This window comes from Petromyzon marinus (assembly GCF_048934315.1).
Source record: "Petromyzon marinus isolate PM22_M1 ecotype Great Lakes invasive population chromosome 67 unlocalized genomic scaffold, UKy_Petmar_22M1.pri1.0 chr67_unloc.6, whole genome shotgun sequence".
Taxonomy (NCBI): domain Eukaryota; kingdom Metazoa; phylum Chordata; class Hyperoartia; order Petromyzontiformes; family Petromyzontidae; genus Petromyzon; species Petromyzon marinus.
The window spans coordinates 1,304,172-1,326,908 of record NW_027422596.1 but is presented as its reverse complement, the minus strand read 5'-3'; the positions used below and the strand labels follow the sequence as shown (position 1 = coordinate 1,326,908).

The 22,737-nt window shown below is 56.4% G+C and overlaps 1 protein-coding gene and 1 long non-coding RNA gene across 4 annotated transcripts in view; both read right to left on the bottom strand.

Annotated features, from left to right (window-relative positions):
- LOC116937820 (endothelial lipase-like) overlaps positions 1-22,737 on the bottom strand; it is a 38,965-nt gene that overhangs the window by 5,415 nt on the left and 10,813 nt on the right. For all 3 annotated transcript variants that reach the window (XM_076058071.1, XM_076058070.1, XM_076058069.1), the window contains exons 2-5: positions 21,773-22,037; positions 16,963-17,042; positions 12,797-12,929; positions 2,154-2,417 (exon numbers count right to left, since the gene is read on the bottom strand). In XM_076058071.1, coding sequence (XP_075914186.1) covers positions 2,154-2,417; positions 12,797-12,929; positions 16,963-17,042; positions 21,773-22,037 — 742 coding nt within the window. The remainder of the gene's footprint in view (positions 1-2,153; positions 2,418-12,796; positions 12,930-16,962; positions 17,043-21,772; positions 22,038-22,737) is intronic.
- Positions 13,412-16,955, bottom strand: LOC142907982 (uncharacterized). The gene is made up of 3 exons (XR_012931443.1): positions 15,039-16,955; positions 14,301-14,916; positions 13,412-14,178 (listed from the first exon to the last, which is right to left on the bottom strand). It is a non-coding gene; the product is annotated as an uncharacterized LOC142907982 (long non-coding RNA).

The following is a 22,737-nucleotide window of genomic DNA, read 5'->3' as shown; positions in this document are numbered from 1 at the left end:
ACTCACTCAGTCACTGTCACTCACTCAGTCAGACAGTCACTCAGTCAGTCACTCAGTCAGACAGTCACTCAGTCAGTCACTCAGTCAGACAGTCACTCAGTCAGTCACTCAATTAGACAGTCACTCAGTCACCCAGTCACTCAGTTAGTTAGTCACCCAGTCACTCACTCAGTCACCCAGTCAGTCACCCAGTCACTCAGTTAGTCACTCAGTCACTCAGACAGTCAGTTAGTCAGTCACCCAGTCACTCAGTTAGACAGTCACCCAGTCACTCAGTTAGACAGTCAGTCAGTTAGTCACTCAGTTAGACCAGTCAGTTAGTCACTCAGTCAGTCAGTCACTCAGTCACTCACTCAATCAGACAGTCACTCGGTCAGTTAGACAGTCAGTCAGTCAGCCACTCAGTCATCCAGTCAGTCACTCAGTCATTCAGTCACTCAGTCACTCAGTCAGTCACTCACCCAGTCAGTCAGTCAGTCACTCAGCCAGACAGTCACTCAGTCAGTCAGTCACTCACTTACTCACTCCGTCAGTCAGTCACTCAGTCAGTCACTCAGTCAGTCACTCAGTTAGACACTCACTCAGTCAGTCACTCAGTTAGACAGTCACTAACTCAGTCACTCAGTTACTCAGTTACAGTCACTCACTCACTCAGCTACTCACTCAGTCATTTAGTTAGACAGTCAGTCACTCAGTCAGTCACTCAGTCAGTCACTCACTCAGTCAGTTAGTCATTCAGTTAGTCACTCAGTCACTCAGTCACTCAGTTACTCACTCAGTCACTCAGTTACTCACTCAGGTAGTCACTCACTCAGTTACTCAGTCACTCACTCAGTCAGTCACTCACTCAGTCACTCACTTATTCACTCACTTAGTCACTCAGGCAGTCAGTCAGTCAGTCAGTCACTCAGTCAGTTACTCAGTCACTCCGTCAGTCAGTCACTCAGTCAGTCACTCAGTCAGTCACTCACTCAGTCAGTCACTCAGTCAGTCACTCAGTCAGTCACTCAGTTAAACAGTCATTCACTCAGTCACTCAGTCACTCAGTCAGTCACTCAGTTAAACAGTCACTCACTCAGTCAGTCACTCAGTCACTCAGTTAGACAGTCACTCAGTCAGTCACTCACTCAGTCACCCACTCAGTCAGTCACTCAGTTAGACAGTCACTCACTTAGTCAGTCACTCACTCAGTCACCCACTCACTCAGTCACTCACTCAGTCACTCACTCACTCACGTCACCCACCCAGTCACCCATCCAGTCACCCATTCAGTCACCCACTCACTCAGTCAGTCACTCAGTCAGTCACCCACCCACGCACCCACTCAGTCAGTCACTCACCCACTCAGTCACCCACTCAGTCACCCACTTACTCACCCACCCACTCAGTCAGTCACCCACTCACTCACCCACTCAGTCATTCAGTCAGTCACTCAGTCAGTCACCCACCCACTCAGTCAGTAACTCACTCAGTCAGTCACCCAGTCAGTCACCCACCCATTCAGTCACCCACTCAGTCACCCACTCACTCACCCACCCACCCAGTCACTCACTCACTCAGTCACCCACTCAATCAGTCACCCACTCACTCACCCACCCACTCAGTCATTCAGTCAGTCACTCAGTCAGTCACCCACCCACTCAGTCATTCAGTCAGTCACTCAGTCAGTCACCCACCCACTCAGTCAGTAACTCACTCAGTCATTCACCCAGTCAGTCACCCACCCATTCAGTCACCCACTCAGTCACCCACTCACTCACCCACCCACTCAGTAACTCACTCACTCACTCACCCACCCACTCAGTAACTCACTCACTCACCCACTCACCCACCCACCCACTCACTCACCCACCCACTCACTCACCCACCCACTCAGTCATTCAGTCAGTCACTCAGTCAGTCACCCACCCACTCAGTCAGTAACTCACTCAGTCATTCACCCAGTCAGTCACCCACCCATTCAGTCACCCACTCAGTCACCCACTCACTCACCCACCCACTCAGTAACTCACTCACCCACTCACCCACCCACCCACTCACTCACCCACCCACTCACCCACTCACCCACTCCATCACCAACCCAATCACCCACCCACCCACCACTCCACTCCACCCACCACTCCACCCACCCCTCCACCCACCACTCCACCCACCTGATCTGCGTCTCCGCAGACTTCACCCGGACTTTGCGCACCATGAGTCTCTGCGGATGTAGGTAGGTAGGCCCGGCCCGGCCCGCCTGCCCTCCCTCCTCGCCTGAGCCGCTCTCCCAGGGCACCAGGGTGTACAGCTGGGCCCAGAGGTCCGTCCAGGTGGGTGGCCGGTGCCAGGCTAGGTGCACCCGGTGGAGGTCGCCCAGGGCATGGGGCGAGTCCACCAAGAACCAGCGAGTGGAGTTCTCCACCAGGCTGCCGTTCCTGGAGATCGTGGGGTGGTGGGTGGGGTGAGTGGAAGGGTGGGGGGAGTGAGTGAGTGGAAGGGTGGGGGGAGTGAGTGGAAGGGTGGGTGGGGTGAGTGGGGGGTGAGTGGAAGGGTGGGTGAGTGGGTGAGTGAGTGAGTGAGTGGGTGAGTGAGTGGGTGAGTGGGTGAGTGAGTGAGTGAGCGAGTGGGTGGGTGAGTGGGTGGGTGAGTGAGTGGGTGAGTGGGTGGGTGAGTGGGTGGGTGAGTGAGTGGGTGAGTGGGTGAGTTAGTGGGTGAGTGAGCGAGTGGGTGAGTGAGTGAGTGGGTGAGTGAGTGAGCGAGTGGGTGAGTGAGTGGGTGAGTGGGTGGGTGGGTGAGTGAGTGGGTGGGTGAGTGAGTGAGTGGGTGAGTGAGTGGGTGAGTGAGTGAGTGAGTGGGTGAGTGAGTGAGTGAGTGGGTGAGTGAGTGAGCGGGTGAGTGGGTGGGTGGGCGGGTGAGTGAGTGAGTGGGTGGGTGAGTGGGTGGGTGGGTGAGTGAGTGGGTGGGTGAGTGAGTGAGCGAGTGGGTGGGTGAGGGAGTGGGTGGGTGGGTGAGTGGGTGAGTGGGTGAGTGAGCGGGTGAGTGGGTGAGTGAGTAGGTGGGTGGGTGAGTGGGTGAGTGAGTGAGTGGGTGAGTGGGTGGGTGGGTGAGTGGGTGAGTGAGTAGGTGGGTGGGTGGGCGGGTGAGTGAGTGAGTGGGTGGGTGAGTGGGTGGGTGGGTGGGTGAGTGAGTGGGTGGGTGAGTGAGTGGGTGGGTGAGTGGGTGAGTGGGTGGGTGGGTGGGGGAGTGTGTGGGTGGGTGAGTGGGTGGGAGTGAGTGGGTGGGTGAGTGAGTGGGTGGGTGAGTGAGTGGGTGAGTGGTGAGTGAGTGAGTGGGTGAGTGAGTGGGTGAGTGAGTGGGTGGGTGAGTGGGTGAGTGAGTGGGTGAGTGAGTGAGTGGGTGAGTGAGTGGGTGAGTGGGTGAGTGAGTGGGTGGGTGAGTGGGTGGGTGAGTGAGTGAGTGAGTGAATGAGTGAGTGAGTGGGTGAGTGAGTGAGTGGGTGGGTGAGTGAGTGGGTGAGTGAGTGAGTGGGTGAGTGGGTGAGTGAGTAGGTGGGTGGGTGGGCGGGTGAGTGAGTGAGTGGGTGGGTGAGTGGGTGGGTGGGTGGGTGAGTGAGTGGGTGGGTGAGTGAGTGGGTGGGTGAGTGGGTGAGTGGGTGGGTGGGTGGGGGAGTGTGTGGGTGGGTGAGTGGGTGGGAGTGAGTGGGTGGGTGAGTGAGTGGGTGGGTGAGTGAGTGGGTGAGTGGTGAGTGAGTGAGTGGGTGAGTGAGTGGGTGAGTGAGTGGGTGGGTGAGTGGGTGAGTGAGTGGGTGAGTGAGTGAGTGGGTGAGTGAGTGGGTGAGTGGGTGAGTGAGTGGGTGGGTGGGGGAGTGAGTGGGTGGGTGGGTGAGTGAGTGAGTGAGTGGGTGGGTGAGTGAGTGAGTGGGTGAGTGAGTGAGTGGGTGGGTGAGTGTGTGGGTGAGTGAGTGGATAAGTGAGTGGATGAGTGAGTGAGTGGGTGAGTGAGTGGGTGAGTGGGTGAGTGGGTGAGTGAGTGGGTGGGTGGGGGAGTGGGTGGGTGAGTGAGTGAGTGGGTGAGTGGGTGAGTGAGTGGGTGAGTGAGTGGGTGGGTGGGTGGGGGAGTGAGTGGATGAGTGAGTGAGTGAGTGGGTGAGTGAGTGAGTGGGTGAGTGAGTGAGTGAGTGGGTGGGTGGGGGAGTGAGTGGGTGAGTGAGTGAGTGGGTGAGTGGGTGAGTGAATGGGTGGGTGGGGGAGTGGGTGAGTGAGTGGGTGGGAGTGAGTGGGTGAGTGGAGGGGTGGGTGGGTGGGTGAGTGAGTGGGTGGGTGAGTGAGTGGGTGGGTGAGTGAGTGAGCGAGTGGGTGGGTGAGTGAGTGAGTGGGTGAGTGAGTGAGTGAGTGGGTGAGTGAGTGGGTGAGCGAGTGTGTGAGTGGGTGAGTGAGTGTGTGAGTGGGTGAGTGAGTGGGTGGGTGGGGGAGTGAGTGGGTGGGTGGGGGAGTGAGTGGGTGGGTGGGTGAGTGGGTGGGTGAGTGAGTGGGTGGGTGAGTGGGTGGGTGAGTGAGTGAGTGAGTGAATGAGTGAGTGAGTGGGTGAGTGAGTGAGTGGGTGGGTGAGTGAGTGGGTGAGTGAGTGAGTGGGTGAGTGGGTGAGTGTGTGGGTGAGTGAGTGGATGAGTGAGTGTGTGGGTGGGTGAGTGGGTGAGTGTGTGGGTGAGTGAGTGGATGAGTGAGTGTGTGGGTGGGTGAGCAGTCACTCAGAGAAGTCAGTCAGTGAGTGCAGTCAGACAGGCCTAGTCAGACAGAGTAGTCAGACAGTAGTCAGACAGAGTAGTCAGACAGGCCTAGTCAGACAGGCCTAGTCAGACAGGCCTAGTCAGACAGAGTAGTCAGACAGTAGTCAGACAGGCCTAGTAAGACAGAGTAGTCAGACAGTAGTCAGACAGGCCTAGTCAGACAGGCCTAGTCAGACAGGCCTAGTCAGCCAGAGTAGTCAGACAGAGTAGTCAGACAGGCCTAGTAAGACAGAGTAGTCAGACAGTAGTCAGACAGGCCTAGTCAGACAGGCCTAGTCAGACAGGCCTAGTCAGACAGGCCTAGTCAGACAGAGTAGTCAGACAGAGTAGTCAGACAGGCCTAGACAGACAGGCCTAGTCAGACAGAGTAGTCAGACAGTAGTCAGACAGGCCTAGTCAGACAGAGTAGTCAGTCAGAGTAGTCAGACAGGCCTAGTCAGACAGGCCTAGTCAGATAGGCCTAGTCAGACAGAGTAGTCAGACAGATCTAGTCAGACAGCGTAGTCAGACAGGCCTAGTCAGACAGAGTAGTCAGACAGGCCTAGTCAGACAGAGTAGTCAGACAGGCCTAGACAGACAGGCCTAGACAGACAGGCCTAGACAGACAGACAGGCCTAGACAGACAGGCCTAAACAGACAGGCCTAGACAGACAGGCCTAGCCAGTCAGACAGGCGTAGCCAGTGTAGTCAGACAGGCCTAGACAGACAGGCGTAGTCAGACAGGCCTAGTCAGTCAGACAGGCCTAGTCAGACAGGCCTAGCCAGTGTGGACAGAGTAGTCAGACAGGCCTAGTCAGTCAGACAGGCCTAGTCAGACAGGCCTAGCCAGTGTAGACAGAGTAGTCAGACAGGCCTAGTCAGACAGAGTAGTCAGACAGAGTAGTCAGACAGGCCTAGTCAGACAGACAGGCCTAGTCAGACAGGCCTAGCCAGTGAGCGGGGGCTCTCTCACAGGACGAGCGGCAGGTTCACCGCTGACCCACGGCCTAGTCAGACAGGCCTAGTCAGACAGGCCTAGTCAGTGTAGACAGAGTAGTCAGACAGTAGTCAGACAGGCCTAGACAGACAGGCCTAGCCAGTGAGAGGGGGCTCTCTCACAGGACGAGCCGCAGGTTCACCGCTGACCCAAGGCTCCCGTGCAGCGACAGTCGAAGCGACGGAGTAGTCAGACAGAGTAGTCAGACAGGCCTAGTCAGACAGGCCTAGTCAGACAGGCCTAGACAGACAGGCCTAGACAGACAGGCCTAGCCAGTGAGAGGGGGCTCTCTCACAGGTTGAGCCGCAGGTTCACCGCTGACCCAAGGCTCCCGTGCAGCGACAGTCGAAGCGACGGAGTAGTCAGACAGTAGTCAGACAGTAGTCAGACAGGCCTAGTCAGACAGTAGTCAGACAGGCCTAGTCAGACAGGCCTAGTCAGACAGGCCTAGCCAGTCAGCGGGGGCTCTCTCACAGGACGAGCCGCAGGTTCAGCGCTGACCCACGGCCTAGTCAGACAGGCCTAGTCAGACAGGCCTAGTCGGACAGGCCTAGTCAGACAGAGTAGTCAGACAGAGTAGTCAGACAGGCCTAGTCAGACAGGCCTAGACAGACAGGCCTAGTCAGACAGGCCTAGTCAGACAGGCCTAGACAGACAGGCCTAGTCAGACAGGCCTAGTCAGACAGGCCTAGACAGACAGGCCTAGTCAGACAGGCCTAGTCAGACAGGCCTAGACAGACAGGCCTAGTCAGACAGGCCTAGTCAGACAGGCCTAGACAGACAGGCCTAGCCAGTGAGCGGGGGCTCTCTCACAGGACGAGCCGCAGGTTCACCGCTGACCCAAGGCTCCCGTGCAGCGACAGTCGAAGCGACGGAGTAGTCAGACAGAGTAGTCAGACAGGCCTAGTCAGACAGGCCTAGTCAGACAGGCCTAGTCAGACAGGCCTAGCCAGTGTAGACAGAGTAGACAGACAGGCCTAGTCAGACAGGCCTAGCCAGTGAGCGGAGGCTCTCTCACAGGATGAGCGGCAGATTCAGCGCTGACCCACGGCCTAGTCAGACAGGCCTAGTCAGACAGGCCTAGTCAGACAGAGTAGTCAGACAGAGTAGTCAGACAGGCCTAGTCAGACAGAGTAGTCAGACAGGCCTAGTCAGACAGAGTAGTCAGACAGAGTAGTCAGACAGGCCTAGTCAGACAGGCCTAGTCAGACAGAGCAGTCAGACAGAGTAGTCAGACAGAGTAGTCAGACAGGCCTAGTCAGACAGAGTAGTCAGACAGGCCTAGACAGACAGGCCTAGACAGACAGGCCTAGCCAGTGAGCGGGGGCTCTCTCACAGGTTGAGCCGCAGGTTCACCGCTGACCCAAGGCTCCCGTGCAGCGACAGTCGAAGCGACGGAGTAGTCAGACAGAGTAGTCAGACAGTAGTCAGACAGTAGTCAGACAGGCCTAGTCAGACAGGCCTAGACAGACAGGCCTAGCCAGTGAGTGGGGGCTCTCTCACAGGATGAGCCGCAGGTTCACCGCTGACCCAAGGCTCCCGTGCAGCGACAGTCGAAGCGACGGAGTAGTCAGACAGAGTAGTCAGACAGAGTAGTCAGACAGGCCTAGTCAGACAGGCCTAGTCAGACAGGCCTAGCCAGTGTAGACAGAGTAGACAGACAGGCCTAGTCAGACAGGCCTAGCCAGTGAGCGGAGGCTCTCTCACAGGATGAGCGGCAGATTCAGCGCTGACCCACGGCCTAGTCAGACAGGCCTAGTCAGACAGGCCTAGTCAGACAGAGTAGTCAGACAGAGTAGTCAGACAGGCCTAGTCAGACAGAGTAGTCAGACAGGCCTAGTCAGACAGAGTAGTCAGACAGAGTAGTCAGACAGGCCTAGTCAGACAGGCCTAGTCAGACAGAGCAGTCAGACAGAGTAGTCAGACAGAGTAGTCAGACAGGCCTAGTCAGACAGGCCTAGTAAGACAGGCCTAGTCAGACAGGCCTAGCCAGTGAGTGGGGCTCTCTCACAGGTTGAGCGGCAGGTTCACCGCTGACCCAAGGCTCCCGTGCAGCGACAGTCGAAGCGACGGAGTAGTCCGACAGAGTAGTCAGACAGTAGTCAGACAGGCCTAGACAGACAGGCCTAGACAGACAGGCCTAGACAGACAGGCCTAGCCAGTGTAGACAGAGTAGACAGACAGAGTAGTCAGACAGGCCTAGTCAGACAGGCCTAGACAGACAGGCCTAGACAGACAGGCCTAGCCAGTGAGTGGGGGCTCTCTCACAGGTTGAGCGGCAGGTTCACCGCTGACCCACGGCTTAGTCAGACAGGCCTAGTCAGACAGGCCTAGCCAGTGTAGACAGAGTAGACAGACAGAGTAGTCAGACAGGCCTAGTCAGACAGGCCTAGTCAGACAGGCCTAGCCAGTGTAGACAGAGTAGACAGACAGAGTAGTCAGACAGGCCTAGTCAGACAGGCCTAGTCAGACAGGCCTAGCCAGTGTAGACAGAGTAGACAGACAGAGTAGTCAGACAGGCCTAGTCAGACAGGCCTAGCCAGTGAGCGGGGGCTCTCTCACAGGTTGAGCGGCAGGTTCACCGCTGACCCACGGCCTAGTCAGACAGGCCTAGTCAGACAGAGTAGTCAGACAGGCCTAGACAGACAGGCCTAGACAGACAGGCCTAGCCAGTGAGTGGGGGCTCTCTCACAGGTTGAGCGGCAGGTTCACCGCTGACCCAAGGCTCCCGTGCAGCGACAGTCGAAGCGATGGAGTAGTCAGACAGAGTAGTCAGACAGAGTAGTCAGACAGGCCTAGTCAGACAGGCCTAGTCAGACAGGCCTAGTCAGACAGGCCTAGCCAGTGTAGACAGAGTAGACAGACAGGCCTAGTCAGACAGGCCTAGTCAGACAGGCCTAGCCAGTGAGCGGGGGCTCTCTCACAGGTTGAGCGGCAGGTTCACCGCTGACCCAAGGCTCCCGTGCAGCGACAGTCGAAGCGATGGAGTAGTCAGACAGAGTAGTCAGACAGGCCTAGTCAGACAGGCCTAGCCAGTGTAGACAGAGTAGACAGACAGGCCTAGTCAGACAGGCCTAGCCAGTGAGCGGGGGCTCTCTCACAGGACGAGCCGCAGGTTCACCGCTGACCCAAGGCTCCCGTGCAGCGACAGTCGAAGCGATGGAGTAGTCAGACAGAGTAGTCAGACAGAGTAGTCAGACAGGCCTAGTCAGACAGGCCTAGTCAGACAGGCCTAGTCAGACAGGCCTAGCCAGTGTAGACAGAGTAGACAGACAGGCCTAGTCAGACAGGCCTAGTCAGACAGGCCTAGCCAGTGAGCGGGGGCTCTCTCACAGGTTGAGCGGCAGGTTCACCGCTGACCCAAGGCTCCCGTGCAGCGACAGTCGAAGCGATGGAGTAGTCAGACAGAGTAGTCAGACAGGCCTAGTCAGACAGGCCTAGCCAGTGTAGACAGAGTAGACAGACAGGCCTAGTCAGACAGGCCTAGCCAGTGAGCGGGGGCTCTCTCACAGGACGAGCCGCAGGTTCACCGCTGACCCAAGGCTCCCGTGCAGCGACAGTCGAAGCGACGGAGTAGTCAGACAGAGTAGTCAGACAGGCCTAGTCAGACAGGCCTAGTCAGACAGGCCTAGTCAGACAGGCCTAGTCAGACAGGCCTAGACAGACAGGCCTAGCCAGTGAGTGGGGGCTCTCTCACAGGTTGAGCGGCAGGTTCACCGCTGACCCAAGGCTCCCGTGCAGCGACAGTCGAAGCGACGGAGTAGTCAGACAGAGTAGTCAGACAGGCCTAGACAGACAGGCCTAGTCAGACAGGCCTAGCCAGTGAGTGGGGGCTCTCTCACAGGTTGAGCGGCAGGTTCACCGCTGACCCAAGGCTCCCGTGCAGCGACAGTCGAAGCGACGGAGTAGTCAGACAGAGTAGTCAGACAGGCCTAGTCAGACAGGCCTAGTCAGACAGGCCTAGCCAGTGTAGACAGAGTAGACAGACAGGCCTAGACAGACAGGCCTAGTCAGACAGGCCTAGCCAGTGAGCGGGGACTCTCTCACAGGTTGAGCGGCAGGTTCACCGCTGACCCAAGGCTCCCGTGCAGCGACAGTCGAAGCGACGGAGTAGTCAGACAGAGTAGTCAGACAGGCCTAGTCAGACAGGCCTAGCCAGTGAGTGGGGGCTCTCTCACAGGACGAGCCGCAGGTTCACCGCTGACCCAAGGCTCCCGTGCAGCGACAGTCGAAGCGATGGAGTAGTCAGACAGAGTAGTCAGACAGGCCTAGACAGACAGGCCTAGTCAGACAGGCCTAGTCAGACAGGCCTAGACAGACAGGCCTAGCCAGTGAGTGGGGGCTCTCTCACAGGTTGAGCGGCAGGTTCACCGCTGACCCAAGGCTCCCGTGCAGCGACAGTCGAAGCGACGGAGTAGTCAGACAGAGTAGTCAGACAGGCCTAGTCAGACAGGCCTAGCCAGTGAGTGGGGGCTCTCTCACAGGACGAGCCGCAGGTTCACCGCTGACCCACGGCCTAGTCAGACAGGCCTAGTCAGACAGAGTAGTCAGACAGGCCTAGTCAGACAGGCCTAGCCAGTGAGCGGGGGCTCTCTCACAGGTTGAGCGGCAGGTTCACCGCTGACCCACGGCCTAGTCAGACAGGCCTAGTCAGACAGAGTAGTCAGACAGGCCTAGTCAGACAGGCCTAGCCAGTGAGTGGGGGCTCTCTCACAGGTTGAGCGGCAGGTTCACCGCTGACCCAAGGCTCCCGTGCAGCGACAGTCGAAGCGACGGAGTAGTCAGACAGAGTAGTCAGACAGTAGTCAGACAGGCCTAGTCAGACAGGCCTAGTCAGACAGGCCTAGCCAGTGAGCGGGGGCTCTCTCACAGGTTGAGCGGCAGGTTCACCGCTGACCCACGGCCTAGTCAGACAGGCCTAGTCAGACAGAGTAGTCAGACAGGCCTAGTCAGACAGGCCTAGCCAGTGAGTGGGGGCTCTCTCACAGGTTGAGCGGCAGGTTCACCGCTGACCCAAGGCTCCCGTGCAGCGACAGTCGAAGCGACGGAGTAGTCAGACAGAGTAGTCAGACAGGCCTAGTCAGACAGGCCTAGCCAGTGAGCGGGGGCTCTCTCACAGGTTGAGTGGCAGGTTCACCGCTGACCCACGGCCTAGTCAGACAGAGTAGTCAGACAGGCCTAGTCAGACAGGCCTAGACAGACAGGCCTAGCCAGTGAGCGGGGGCTCTCTCACAGGTTGAGCGGCAGGTTCACCGCTGACCCACGGCCTAGTCAGACAGGCCTAGTCAGACAGAGTAGTCAGACAGGCCTAGTCAGACAGGCCTAGCCAGTGAGCGGGGGCTCTCTCACAGGTTGAGCGGCAGGTTCACCGCTGACCCAAGGCTCCCGTGCAGCGACAGTCGAAGCGACGGAGTAGTCAGACAGAGTAGTCAGACAGTAGTCAGACAGGCCTAGTCAGACAGGCCTAGTCAGACAGGCCTAGTCAGACAGGCCTAGCCAGTGAGTGGGGGCTCTCTCACAGGTTGAGCGGCAGGTTCACCGCTGACCCAAGGCTCCCGTGCAGCGACAGTCGAAGCGACGGAGTAGTCAGACAGAGTAGTCAGACAGTAGTCAGACAGGCCTAGTCAGACAGGCCTAGTCAGACAGGCCTAGTCAGACAGGCCTAGCCAGTGAGTGGGGGCTCTCTCACAGGTTGAGCGGCAGGTTCACCGCTGACCCAAGGCTCCCGTGCAGCGACAGTCGAAGCGATGGAGTAGTCAGACAGAGTAGTCAGACAGTAGTCAGACAGGCCTAGACAGACAGGCCTAGACAGACAGGCCTAGACAGACAGGCCTAGCCAGTGAGTGGGGGCTCTCTCACAGGTTGAGCCGCAGGTTCACCGCTGACCCAAGGCTCCCGTGCAGCGACAGTCGAAGCGATGGAGTAGTCAGACAGAGTAGTCAGACAGTAGTCAGACAGGCCTAGTCAGACAGGCCTAGTCAGACAGGCCTAGCCAGTGAGTGGGGGCTCTCTCACAGGTTGAGTGGCAGGTTCACCGCTGACCGAAGGCTCCCGTGCAGCGACAGTCGAAGCGACGGAGTAGTCAGACAGAGTAGTCAGACAGGCCTAGTCAGACAGGCCTAGTCAGACAGGCCTAGCCAGTGAGCGGGGGCTCTCTCACAGGTTGAGTGGCAGGTTCACCGCTGACCCAAGGCTCCCGTGCAGCGACAGTCGAAGCGATGGAGTAGTCAGACAGAGTAGTCAGACAGGCCTAGACAGACAGGCCTAGCCAGTGAGCGGGGGCTCTCTCACAGGTTGAGCGGCAGGTTCACCGCTGACCCAAGGCTCCCGTGCAGCGACAGTCGAAGCGACGGAGTAGTCAGACAGAGTAGTCAGACAGGCCTAGTCAGACAGGCCTAGTCAGACAGAGTAGTCAGACAGGCCTAGACAGACAGGCCTAGCCAGTGAGCGGGGGCTCTCTCACAGGTTGAGCCGCAGGTTCACCGCTGACCCACGGCTTAGTCAGACAGGCCTAGTCAGACAGGCCTAGCCAGTGTAGACAGAGTAGACAGACAGAGTAGTCAGACAGGCCTAGTCAGACAGGCCTAGTCAGACAGGCCTAGCCAGTGAGTGGGGGCTCTCTCACAGGTTGAGCGGCAGGTTCACCGCTGACCCAAGGCTCCCGTGCAGCGACAGTCGAAGCGATGGAGTAGTCAGACAGAGTAGTCAGACAGTAGTCAGACAGGCCTAGACAGACAGGCCTAGCCAGTGAGCGGGGCTCTCTCACAGGTTGAGCGGCAGGTTCACCGCTGACCCAAGGCTCCCGTGCAGCGACAGTCGAAGCGATGGAGTAGTCAGACAGAGTAGTCAGACAGTAGTCAGACAGGCCTAGACAGACAGGCCTAGCCAGTGAGCGGGGCTCTCTCACAGGTTGAGCGGCAGGTTCACCGCTGACCCAAGGCTCCCGTGCAGCGACAGTCGAAGCGACGGAGTAGTCAGACAGAGTAGTCAGACAGGCCTAGACAGACAGGCCTAGTCAGACAGGCCTAGCCAGTGAGCGGGAGCTCTCTCACAGGTTGAGCGGCAGGTTCACCGCTGACCCAAGGCTCCCGTGCAGCGACAGTCGAAGCGATGGAGTCACCTCGCCAGAGCCACCCACGGAGGCCCAGTGGCCACTCAGGTGGACACGAACCTGATAGTGGTAGACTGGGGGGGTGGTGGTGGGTGGGTGGGTGGGTGGGGGGGTGGGTGGGGGAGTGGGTGGGTGGGTGGGTGGGTGAGTGGGTGGGTGGGTGGGGGAGTGGGTGGGTGGGGGAGTGGGTGGGTGAGTGAGTGGGTGGGTGGGTGAGCGGGTGAGTGAGTGGGTGAGTGGGGGAGCGGGTGAGTGGGTGGGGGAGTGGGTGGGGGAGTGGGTGGGTGGGGGAGTAGGTGGGTGGGGGAGTGGGTGGGTGGGTGGGGGAGTGGGTGAGTGGGTGGGGGAGTGGGTGGGGGGGTGGGGGAGTGGGTGAGTGGGTGGAGGAGTGAGTGAGTGGGTTGGTGGGTGGGTAGTGGGTGGGTGGGGGAGTGGGTTGGTGGGTGGGTGGGTGGGGGAGTGGGTGGGGGAGTGAGTGGGTGAATGGGTGGGTGAGTGGATGAGTGAGTGAGTGGGTGAGTGAGTGGGTGAGTGGGTGGGTAAGCGAGTGAGTGAGTGAGTGAGTGGATGGTGGTGATGGTGGGAGGGGTTGGTAGATCAATATCAACATCGCCAGCAACATCAACAATGTATAAACAGCTCGGTCGCGTTCATATCTAAATGTGTCGATAAAACCACACACAGAGCCAACTAGCAAGGGTTACATCTTGACTTGAAGGTTTCCTGACTGCAGGAATTAATATTCGTTGGGTCTTTCGGTGATTAAAAACCACTGTTATGAATGTATTAACACCACTCCTCTTGCCCCTGCAGCCCTGCTAGAGGCTACCTGGGGGAGCTTTGTCTGTGTGTGTCTAACACTGCACTTGCCCCTGCTAGAGGCTACCTGGGGGAGCTTTGTCTGTGTGTGTTTCTAACACTGTACTTGCCCCTACAGCCCTGCTAGAGGCTACCTGGGGGAGCTTTGTCTGTGTCTCTAACACTGCACTTGCCCCTGCAGCTAGAGGCTACCTGGGGGAGCTTTGTCTGTGTGTGTGACAGAATTTTCCCCTACAGCCCCTGCTAGAGGCTACCTGGGGGAGCTTTGTCTGTCTAACACTGCACTTGCCCCTACAGCCCTGCTAGAGGCTACCTGGGGGAGTTTTGTCTGTGTGTCTAACACTGCACTTGCCACTACAGCCCTGCTAGAGGCTACCTGGGGGAGCTTTGCCTGTGTGTGTCTAACACAGCACTTGCCCCTACAGCCCTGCTAGAGGCTACCTGGGGGAGCTTTGTCTGTGTGTCTAACACTGCACTTGCCCCTACAGCCCTGCTAGAGGCTACCTGGGGGAGCTTTGTCTGTGTTTGTCTAACACAGCACTTGCCCCTACAGCCCTGCTAGAGGCTACCTGGGGGAGCTTTGTCTGTGTGTGTCTAACACTGCACTTGCCCCTGCTAGAGGCTACCTGGGGGAGCTTTGTCTGTGTGTGTGTCTAACACTGCACTTGCCCCTACAGCCCTGCTAGAGGCTACCTGGAGGAACTTTGTCTGTGTGTGTGTCTAACACTGCACTTGCCCCTGCTAGAGGCTACCTGGGGGAGCTTTGTATGAGTGTGTCTAACACTGCACTTGCCCTTGCTAGAGGCTACCTGGGGGAGCTTTGTCTGTGTGTGTCTATCACTGCACTTGCCCCTACAGCCCTGCTAGAGGCTACCTGGGGGAGCTTTGTCTGTGTGTGTCTAACACTGCACTTGCCCGTGCTAGAGGCTACCTGGGGGAGCTTTGTCTGTGTATGTCTAACACTGCACTTGCCCCTACAGCCCTGCTAGAGGCTACCTGGGGGAGCTTTGTCTGTGTGTGTGTCTAACACTGCACTTGCCCCTACAGCCCTGCTAGAGGCTACCTGGGGGAGCTTTGTCTGTGTGTGTCTAACACTGCACTTGCCCCTACAGCCCTGCTAGAGGCTACCTGGGGGAGCTTTGTCTGTGTGTGTCTAACACAGCACTTGCCCCTGCTAGAGGCTACCTGGGGGAGCTTTGTCTGTGTGTGTCTAACACTGCACTTGCCCCTGCTAGAGGCTACCTGGGGGAGCTTTGTCTGTGTGTGTATAACACTGCACTTGCCCGTGCTAGAGGCTACCTGGGGGAGCTTTGTCTGTGTATGTCTAACACTGCACTTGCCCCTACAGCCCTGCTAGAGGCTACCTGGGGGAGCTTTGTCTGTGTGTGTGTCTAACACTGCACTTGCCCCTACAGCCCTGCTAGAGGCTACCTGGGGGATCTTTGTCTGTGTGTGTCTAACACTGCACTTGCCCCTACAGCCCTGCTAGAGGCTACCTGGGGGAGCTTTGTCTGTGTGTGTCTAACACTGCACTTGCCCCTACAGCCCTGCTAGAGGCTACCTGGGGGAGCTTTGTCTGTGTGTGTCTAACACTGCACTTGCCCCTACAGCCCTGCTAGAGGCTACCTGGGGGAGCTTTGTCTGTGTGTGTCTAACACTGCACTTGCCCCTACAGCCCCTGCTAGAGGCTACCTGGGGGAGCTTTGTCTGTGTGTGTCTAACACTGCACTTGCCCCTGCTAGAGGCCACCTGGGGGAGCTTTGCCTGTGTGTATAACACTGCACTTGCCCCTGCTAGAGGCTACCTGGGGGAGCTTTGTCTGTGTGTGTCTAACACTGCACTTGCCCCTACAGCCCTGCTAGAGGCTACCTGGGGGAGCTTTGTCTGTGTGTGTCTAACACTGCACTTGCCCCTACAGCCCCTGCTAGAGGCTACCTGGGGGAGCTTTGTCTGAGTGTGTCTAACACTGCACTTGCCCCTGCTAGAGGCTACCTGGGGGAGCTTTGTCTGTGTGTGAGAGACACTGCACTTGCCCCTGCTAGAGGCTACCTGGGGGAGCTTTGTCTGTGTGTGAGAGACACTGCACTTGCCCCTGCTAGAGGCTACCTGGGGGAGCTTTGTCTGTGTGTGAGAGACACTGCACTTGCCCCTGCTAGAGGCTACCTGGGGGAGCTTTGTCTGTGTGTGAGAGACACTGCACTTGCCCCTGCTAGAGGCTACCTGGGGGATCTTTGTCTGTGTGTGTCTAACACTGCACTTGCCCCTGCTAGAGGCTACCTGGGGGATCTTTGTCTGTGTGTGTCTAACACTGCACTTGCCCCTACAGCCCTGCTATGGGCTACCTGGGGGAGCTTTGTCTGTGTGTGTCTAACACTGCACTTGCCCCTACAGCCCTGCTAGAGGCTACCTGGGGGAGCTTTGTCTGTGTGTGTCTAACACTGCACTTGCCCCTACAGCCCTGCTAGAGGCTACCTGGGGGAGCTTTGTCTGTGTGTGTATAACACTGCACTTGCCCGTGCTAGAGGCTACCTGGGGGAGCTTTGTCTGTGTGTATAACACTGCACTTGCCGCTGCTAGAGGCTACCTGGGGGAGCTTTGTCTGAGTGTGTGTCTAACACTGCACTTGCCCCTACAGCCCTGCTAGAGGCTACCTGGGGGAGCTTTGTCTGTGTGTCTAACACTGCACTTGCCCCTGCTAGAGGCTACCTGGGGGAGCTTTGTCTGTGTGTGTATCTAACACTGCACTTGCCCCTACAGCCCTGCTAGAGGCTACCTGGGGGAGCTTTGTCTGTGTGTGTCTAACCCTGCACTTGCCCCTGCAGCTAGAGGCTACCTGGGGGAGCTTTGTCTGTGTGTGAGAGACACTGCACTTGCCCCTGCTAGAGGCTACCTGGGGGATCTTTGTCTGTGTGTGTCTAACACTGCACTTGCCCCTACAGCCCTGCTAGAGGCTACCTGGGGGATCTTTGTCTGTGTGTGTCTAACACTGCACTTGCCCCTACAGCCCTGCTAGAGGCTACCTGGGGGAGCTTTGTCTGTGTGTGTCTAACACTGCACTTGCCCCTACAGCCCTGCTAGAGGCTACCTGGGGGAGCTTTGTCTGTGTGTCTAACACTGCACTTGCCCCTGCTAGAGGCTACCTGGGGGAGCTTTGTCTGTGTGTGTGTCTAACACTGCACTTGCCCCTACAGCCCTGCTAGAGGCTACCTGGGGGAGCTTTGTCTGTGTGTGTCTAACCCTGCACTTGCCCCTGCAGCTAGAGGCTACCTGGGGGAGCTTTGTCTGTACCTTTGAAGGGGGCGCTGGACGTTGTGCGTAGGAAGAGGGTGCGGGGATTCTGGGAGACGTGGCGAGCGGATCGCAGAGACCTGCACCATCATCATCAGTATCATCATCATCATCAGTATCATCATCATCATCAGTAACATCATCATCATCAGTATCATCATCATCAGTAGTAGTATCATCATCAGTATCATCATCATCAGTATCATCATCATCATCAGTATCATCATCATCATCATCAGTAACATCATCATCATCAGTAGTAGTATCATCATCAGTATCATCATCATCATCATCAGTAACATCATCATCATCAGTAACATCATCATCATCAGTAACATCATCATCATCAGTAACATCATCATCATCAGTAGTAGTATCATCATCAGTATCATCATCATCATCAGTATCATCATCATCAGTAACATCATCATCATCAGTAACATCATCATCATCATCAGTATCATCATCAGTAACATCATCAGTATCATCATCATCAGTAACATCATCATCAGTAACATCATCATCATCAGTATCATCATCATCATCAGTAACATCATCATCAGTAGTAGTATCATCATCAGTAGTAGCATCATCATCAGTAGTAGTATTATCATCATCAGTAGTATCATCATCATCAGTAGTAGTAGCATCATCAGTAGTAGTAGCATCATCATCATCAGTAGTAGCACCATCATCATCAGTAGTAGCACCATCATCATCAGTAGTAGTAGCATCATCATCATCATCAGTAGTAGTATCATCATCATCATCAGTAGTAGTATCAGCATCATCAGTAGTAGTAGTATCAGCATCATCAGTAACATCATCATCAGTAGTAGTAGTATCATCTTCAGTAGTAGTATCATCATCATCATCAGTAGTAGTATCATCAGTAGTATCATCATCAGTATCATCATCAACCAAACACACAATGGCCTGGTCGGTGAGTGAGTGAGTGGGTGAGTGGGTGAGTGAGTGTGTGGGTGAGTGGGTGAGTGGGTGAGTGAGTGGGTGAGTGAGTGAGTGAGTGGGTGAGTGAGTGTGTGGGTGAGTGGGTGAGTGGGTGAGTGAGTGGGTGAGTGGGTGAGTGAATGGATGAGTGGCTGAGTGAGTGGGTGGGTGAGTGAGTGGGTGAGTGAGTGAGTGGCTGAGTGAGTGGGTGGGTGAGTGGGTGGGTGAGTGTGTGAGTGGGTGAGTGAGTGGGTGAGTGAGTGAGTGGGTGAGTGAGTGTGTGGGAGAGTGGGTGAGTGGGTGAGTGAGTGGGTGAGTGGGTGAGTGAGTGGGTGGGTGAGTGAGTGGGTGAGTGAGTGAGTGGCTGAGTGAGTGGGTGGGTGAGTGGGTGGGTGGGTGAGTGGGTGAGTGAGTGGGTGAGTGAGTGAGTGGCTGAGTGAGTGGGTGGGTGAGTGAGTGGGTGAGTGAGTGAGTGGCTGAGTGAGTGGGTGGGTGAGTGGGTGGGTGGGTGAGTGGGTGAGTGAGTGGGTGAGTGAGTGAGTGGCTGAGTGAGTGGGTGGGTGAGTGGGTGAGTGAGTGTGTGGGTGAGTGTGTGAGTGGGTGAGTGAGTGGGTGAGTGAGTGAGTGGGTGAGTGAGTGTGTGGGAGAGTGGGTGAGTGGGTGAGTGAGTGGGTGAGTGGGTGAGTGAATGGATGAGTGGCTGAGTGAGTGGGTGGGTGAGTGAGTGGGTGAGTGAGTGAGTGGCTGAGTGAGTGGGTGGGTGAGTGGGTGGGTGGGTGGGTGAGTGGGTGGGTGAATGAGTGGGTGAGTGAGTGGATGAGTGGATGAGTGAGTGAGTGGTTGGATGATTGAGTGGATGAGTAGGTGAGTGGATTAGTGAGTAGGTGAGTGGGTGAGTGGGTGGGTGAGTGGGTGGGTGAGTGAGTGAGTGGGTGAGTGGGTGAGTGAGTGTGTGGGTGAGTGTGTGAGTGGGTGAGTGAGTGGGTGAGTGAGTGAGTGGGTGAGTGAGTGTGTGGGAGAGTGGGTGAGTGGGTGAGTGAGTGGGTGAGTGGGTGAGTGAATGGATGAGTGGCTGAGTGAGTGGGTGGGTGAGTGAGTGGGTGAGTGAGTGAGTGGCTGAGTGAGTGGGTGGGTGAGTGGGTGGGTGGGTGGGTGAGTGGGTGGGTGAATGAGTGGGTGAGTGAGTGGATGAGTGGATGAGTGAGTGAGTGGTTGGATGATTGAGTGGATGAGTAGGTGAGTGGATTAGTGAGTAGGTGAGTGGGTGAGTGGGTGGGTGAGTGGGTGGGTGAGTGAGTGAGTGGGTGAGTGAGTGGCTGAGTGAGTGAGTGGGTGAGTGGATGAGTGAGTGGTTGGATGAGTGAGTGGTTGAGTAGGTGAGTGGATTAGTGAGTAGGTAGCTGAGTGAGTAGGTGAGTGAGTGGGTGAGTGACTGAGTGAGTGGGTGAGTGAGTGGGTGGTTGAGTGAGTGGATGAGTGAGTGAGTGGGTGGCTGAGTGAGTAGGTGAGTGAGTGGGTGAGTGGCTGAGTGGGTGAGTGAGTGGGTGAGTGACTGAGTGAGTGAGTGGTTGGATGAGTGAGTGGATGAGTGAGTGGTTGGATGAGTGAGTGGTTGAGTAGGTGAGTGGATTAGTGAGTAGGTAGCTGAGTGAGTAGGTGAGTGAGTGGGTGAGTGACTGAGTGAGTGGGTGAGTGAGTGGGTGGTTGAGTGAGTGGATGAGTGAGTGAGTGGGTGGCTGAGTGAGTAGGTGAGTGAGTGGGTGAGTGGCTGAGTGGGTGAGTGAGTGGGTGAGTGACTGAGTGAGTGAGTGGTTGGATGAGTGAGTGGATGAGTGAGTGGTTGGATGAGTGAGTGGTTGAGTAGGTGAGTGGATTAGTGAGTAGGTAGCTGAGTGAGTAGGTGAGTGAGTGGGTGAGTGGCTGAGTGAGTAGGTGAGTGAGTGGGTGAGTGGCTGAGTGAGTGGGTGGGTGAGTGGGTGGGTGGGTGAGTGGGTGAGTGAGTGGGTGAGTGAGTGAGTGGCTGAGTGAGTGGGTGGGTGAGTGGGTGAGTGAGTGTGTGGGTGAGTGTGTGAGTGGGTGAGTGAGTGGGTGAGTGAGTGAGTGGGTGAGTGAGTGTGTGGGAGAGTGGGTGAGTGGGTGAGTGAGTGGGTGAGTGGGTGAGTGAATGGATGAGTGGCTGAGTGAGTGGGTGGGTGAGTGAGTGGGTGAGTGAGTGAGTGGCTGAGTGAGTGGGTGGGTGAGTGGGTGGGTGGGTGGGTGAGTGGGTGGGTGAATGAGTGGGTGAGTGAGTGGATGAGTGGATGAGTGAGTGAGTGGTTGGATGATTGAGTGGATGAGTAGGTGAGTGGATTAGTGAGTAGGTGAGTGGGTGAGTGGGTGGGTGAGTGGGTGGGTGAGTGAGTGAGTGGGTGAGTGGGTGAGTGAGTGTGTGGGTGAGTGTGTGAGTGGGTGAGTGAGTGGGTGAGTGAGTGAGTGGGTGAGTGAGTGTGTGGGAGAGTGGGTGAGTGGGTGAGTGAGTGGGTGAGTGGGTGAGTGAATGGATGAGTGGCTGAGTGAGTGGGTGGGTGAGTGAGTGGGTGAGTGAGTGAGTGGCTGAGTGAGTGGGTGGGTGAGTGGGTGGGTGGGTGGGTGAGTGGGTGGGTGAATGAGTGGGTGAGTGAGTGGATGAGTGGATGAGTGAGTGAGTGGTTGGATGATTGAGTGGATGAGTAGGTGAGTGGATTAGTGAGTAGGTGAGTGGGTGAGTGGGTGGGTGAGTGGGTGGGTGAGTGAGTGAGTGGGTGAGTGAGTGGCTGAGTGAGTGAGTGGGTGAGTGGATGAGTGAGTGGTTGGATGAGTGAGTGGTTGAGTAGGTGAGTGGATTAGTGAGTAGGTAGCTGAGTGAGTAGGTGAGTGAGTGGGTGAGTGACTGAGTGAGTGGGTGAGTGAGTGGGTGGTTGAGTGAGTGGATGAGTGAGTGAGTGGGTGGCTGAGTGAGTAGGTGAGTGAGTGGGTGAGTGGCTGAGTGGGTGAGTGAGTGGGTGAGTGACTGAGTGAGTGAGTGGTTGGATGAGTGAGTGGATGAGTGAGTGGTTGGATGAGTGAGTGGTTGAGTAGGTGAGTGGATTAGTGAGTAGGTAGCTGAGTGAGTAGGTGAGTGAGTGGGTGAGTGACTGAGTGAGTGGGTGAGTGAGTGGGTGGTTGAGTGAGTGGATGAGTGAGTGAGTGGGTGGCTGAGTGAGTAGGTGAGTGAGTGGGTGAGTGGCTGAGTGGGTGAGTGAGTGGGTGAGTGACTGAGTGAGTGAGTGGTTGGATGAGTGAGTGGATGAGTGAGTGGTTGGATGAGTGAGTGGTTGAGTAGGTGAGTGGATTAGTGAGTAGGTAGCTGAGTGAGTAGGTGAGTGAGTGGGTGAGTGACTGAGTGAGTGGGTGGCTGAGTGAGTAGGTGAGTGAGTGGGTGAGTGGCTGAGTGGGTGGCTGAGCGAGTGGCCGAGTGGCTGAGCCAGTGGCCGAGTGGCTGAGCGAGTGGCCGAGTGGCTGAGCGAGTGGCTGAGCGAGTGAGTGGGTGAGTGAGTGGCTGAGCGAGTGGCCGAGTGGCTGAGCGAGTGGCTGAGCGAGTGAGTGAGTGAGTGGCTGAGCGAGTGGATGAGCGAGTGAGTGGGTGAGTGAGTGGCTGAGCGAGTGGATGAGCGAGTGGCTGAGCGAGTGGCTGAGTGAGTGAGTGGCTGAGTGAGTGAGTGGCTGAGCGAGTGGCCGAGTGGCTGAGCGAGTGGCTGAGTGAGTGAGTGGCTGAGCGAGCGAGTGGCTGAGCGAGTGTGTGAGCATGCAGGCGCGCTTGTGTCTGTCTGCGCCTCTCCCCACCCTCACCACCACTCCTCACCTTTGCCCCAGACCCTGACACCTCCTACCGGAGCAGCTAACGCATCGGCCCTCATCAAAGGCCTGGGCACTCGAGCACAGAAAGCCGGTCAGCACCCCTCCACCACTACTCAGGCCCCTGCTCCTCCTCCTCGTCAGCTCCTCCTCCTCCACCTCCTCGTCGTGGTCGTGGTCGTGGTGGTGGTGGTGGCTAAGCCGCAGCAGGAGCGACGAGGTGAAGATGTGCACGGAGCGTTCATGCTCGCACTTGGCCGACTCGGCTAGGCCTGGCGGGGGTGGTGGTGGTGGTGGTGGTGGCGGGGGCACAGGGAGGTTACAGAGACTCATGGAGATTCATAGAGACCCACAGAGATTCATAGAGATTCGTAGAGACTCATAGAGACTCGTAGAGACTCATAGAGACTCATAGAGACTCATAGAGACCCACAGACTCATAGAGATTCATAGAGATTTGTAGAGACTCATAGAGATTCATAGAGATTCATAGAGACCCATAGAGACTCGTAGAGATTCATAGAGGCTCATAGAGATTCATAGAGACTCGTAGAGATTCATAGAGATTCATAGAGATTCGTAGAGACTCGTAGAGATTCATAGAGATTCATAGAGACCCACAGACTCATAGAGATTCATAGAGATTCATAGAGACTCGTAGAGATTCATAGAGACTCGTAGAGATTCATAGAGACTCGTAGAGATTCATAGAGACTCAGAGATTCATAGAGACCCATAGACTCATAGAGATTCATAGAGACTCATAGGGATTCATAGAGATTCATAGAGACTCATAGAGACTCATAGAGACTCATAGAGATTCATAGAGACCCACAGACTCATAGAGATTCATAGAGACTCATAGAGATTCATAGAGACTCAGAGATTCATAGAGACTCATAGAGACCCACAGACTTATAGAGATTCATAGAGACTCATAGAGACCCATAGAGATTCATAGAGACTCGTAGA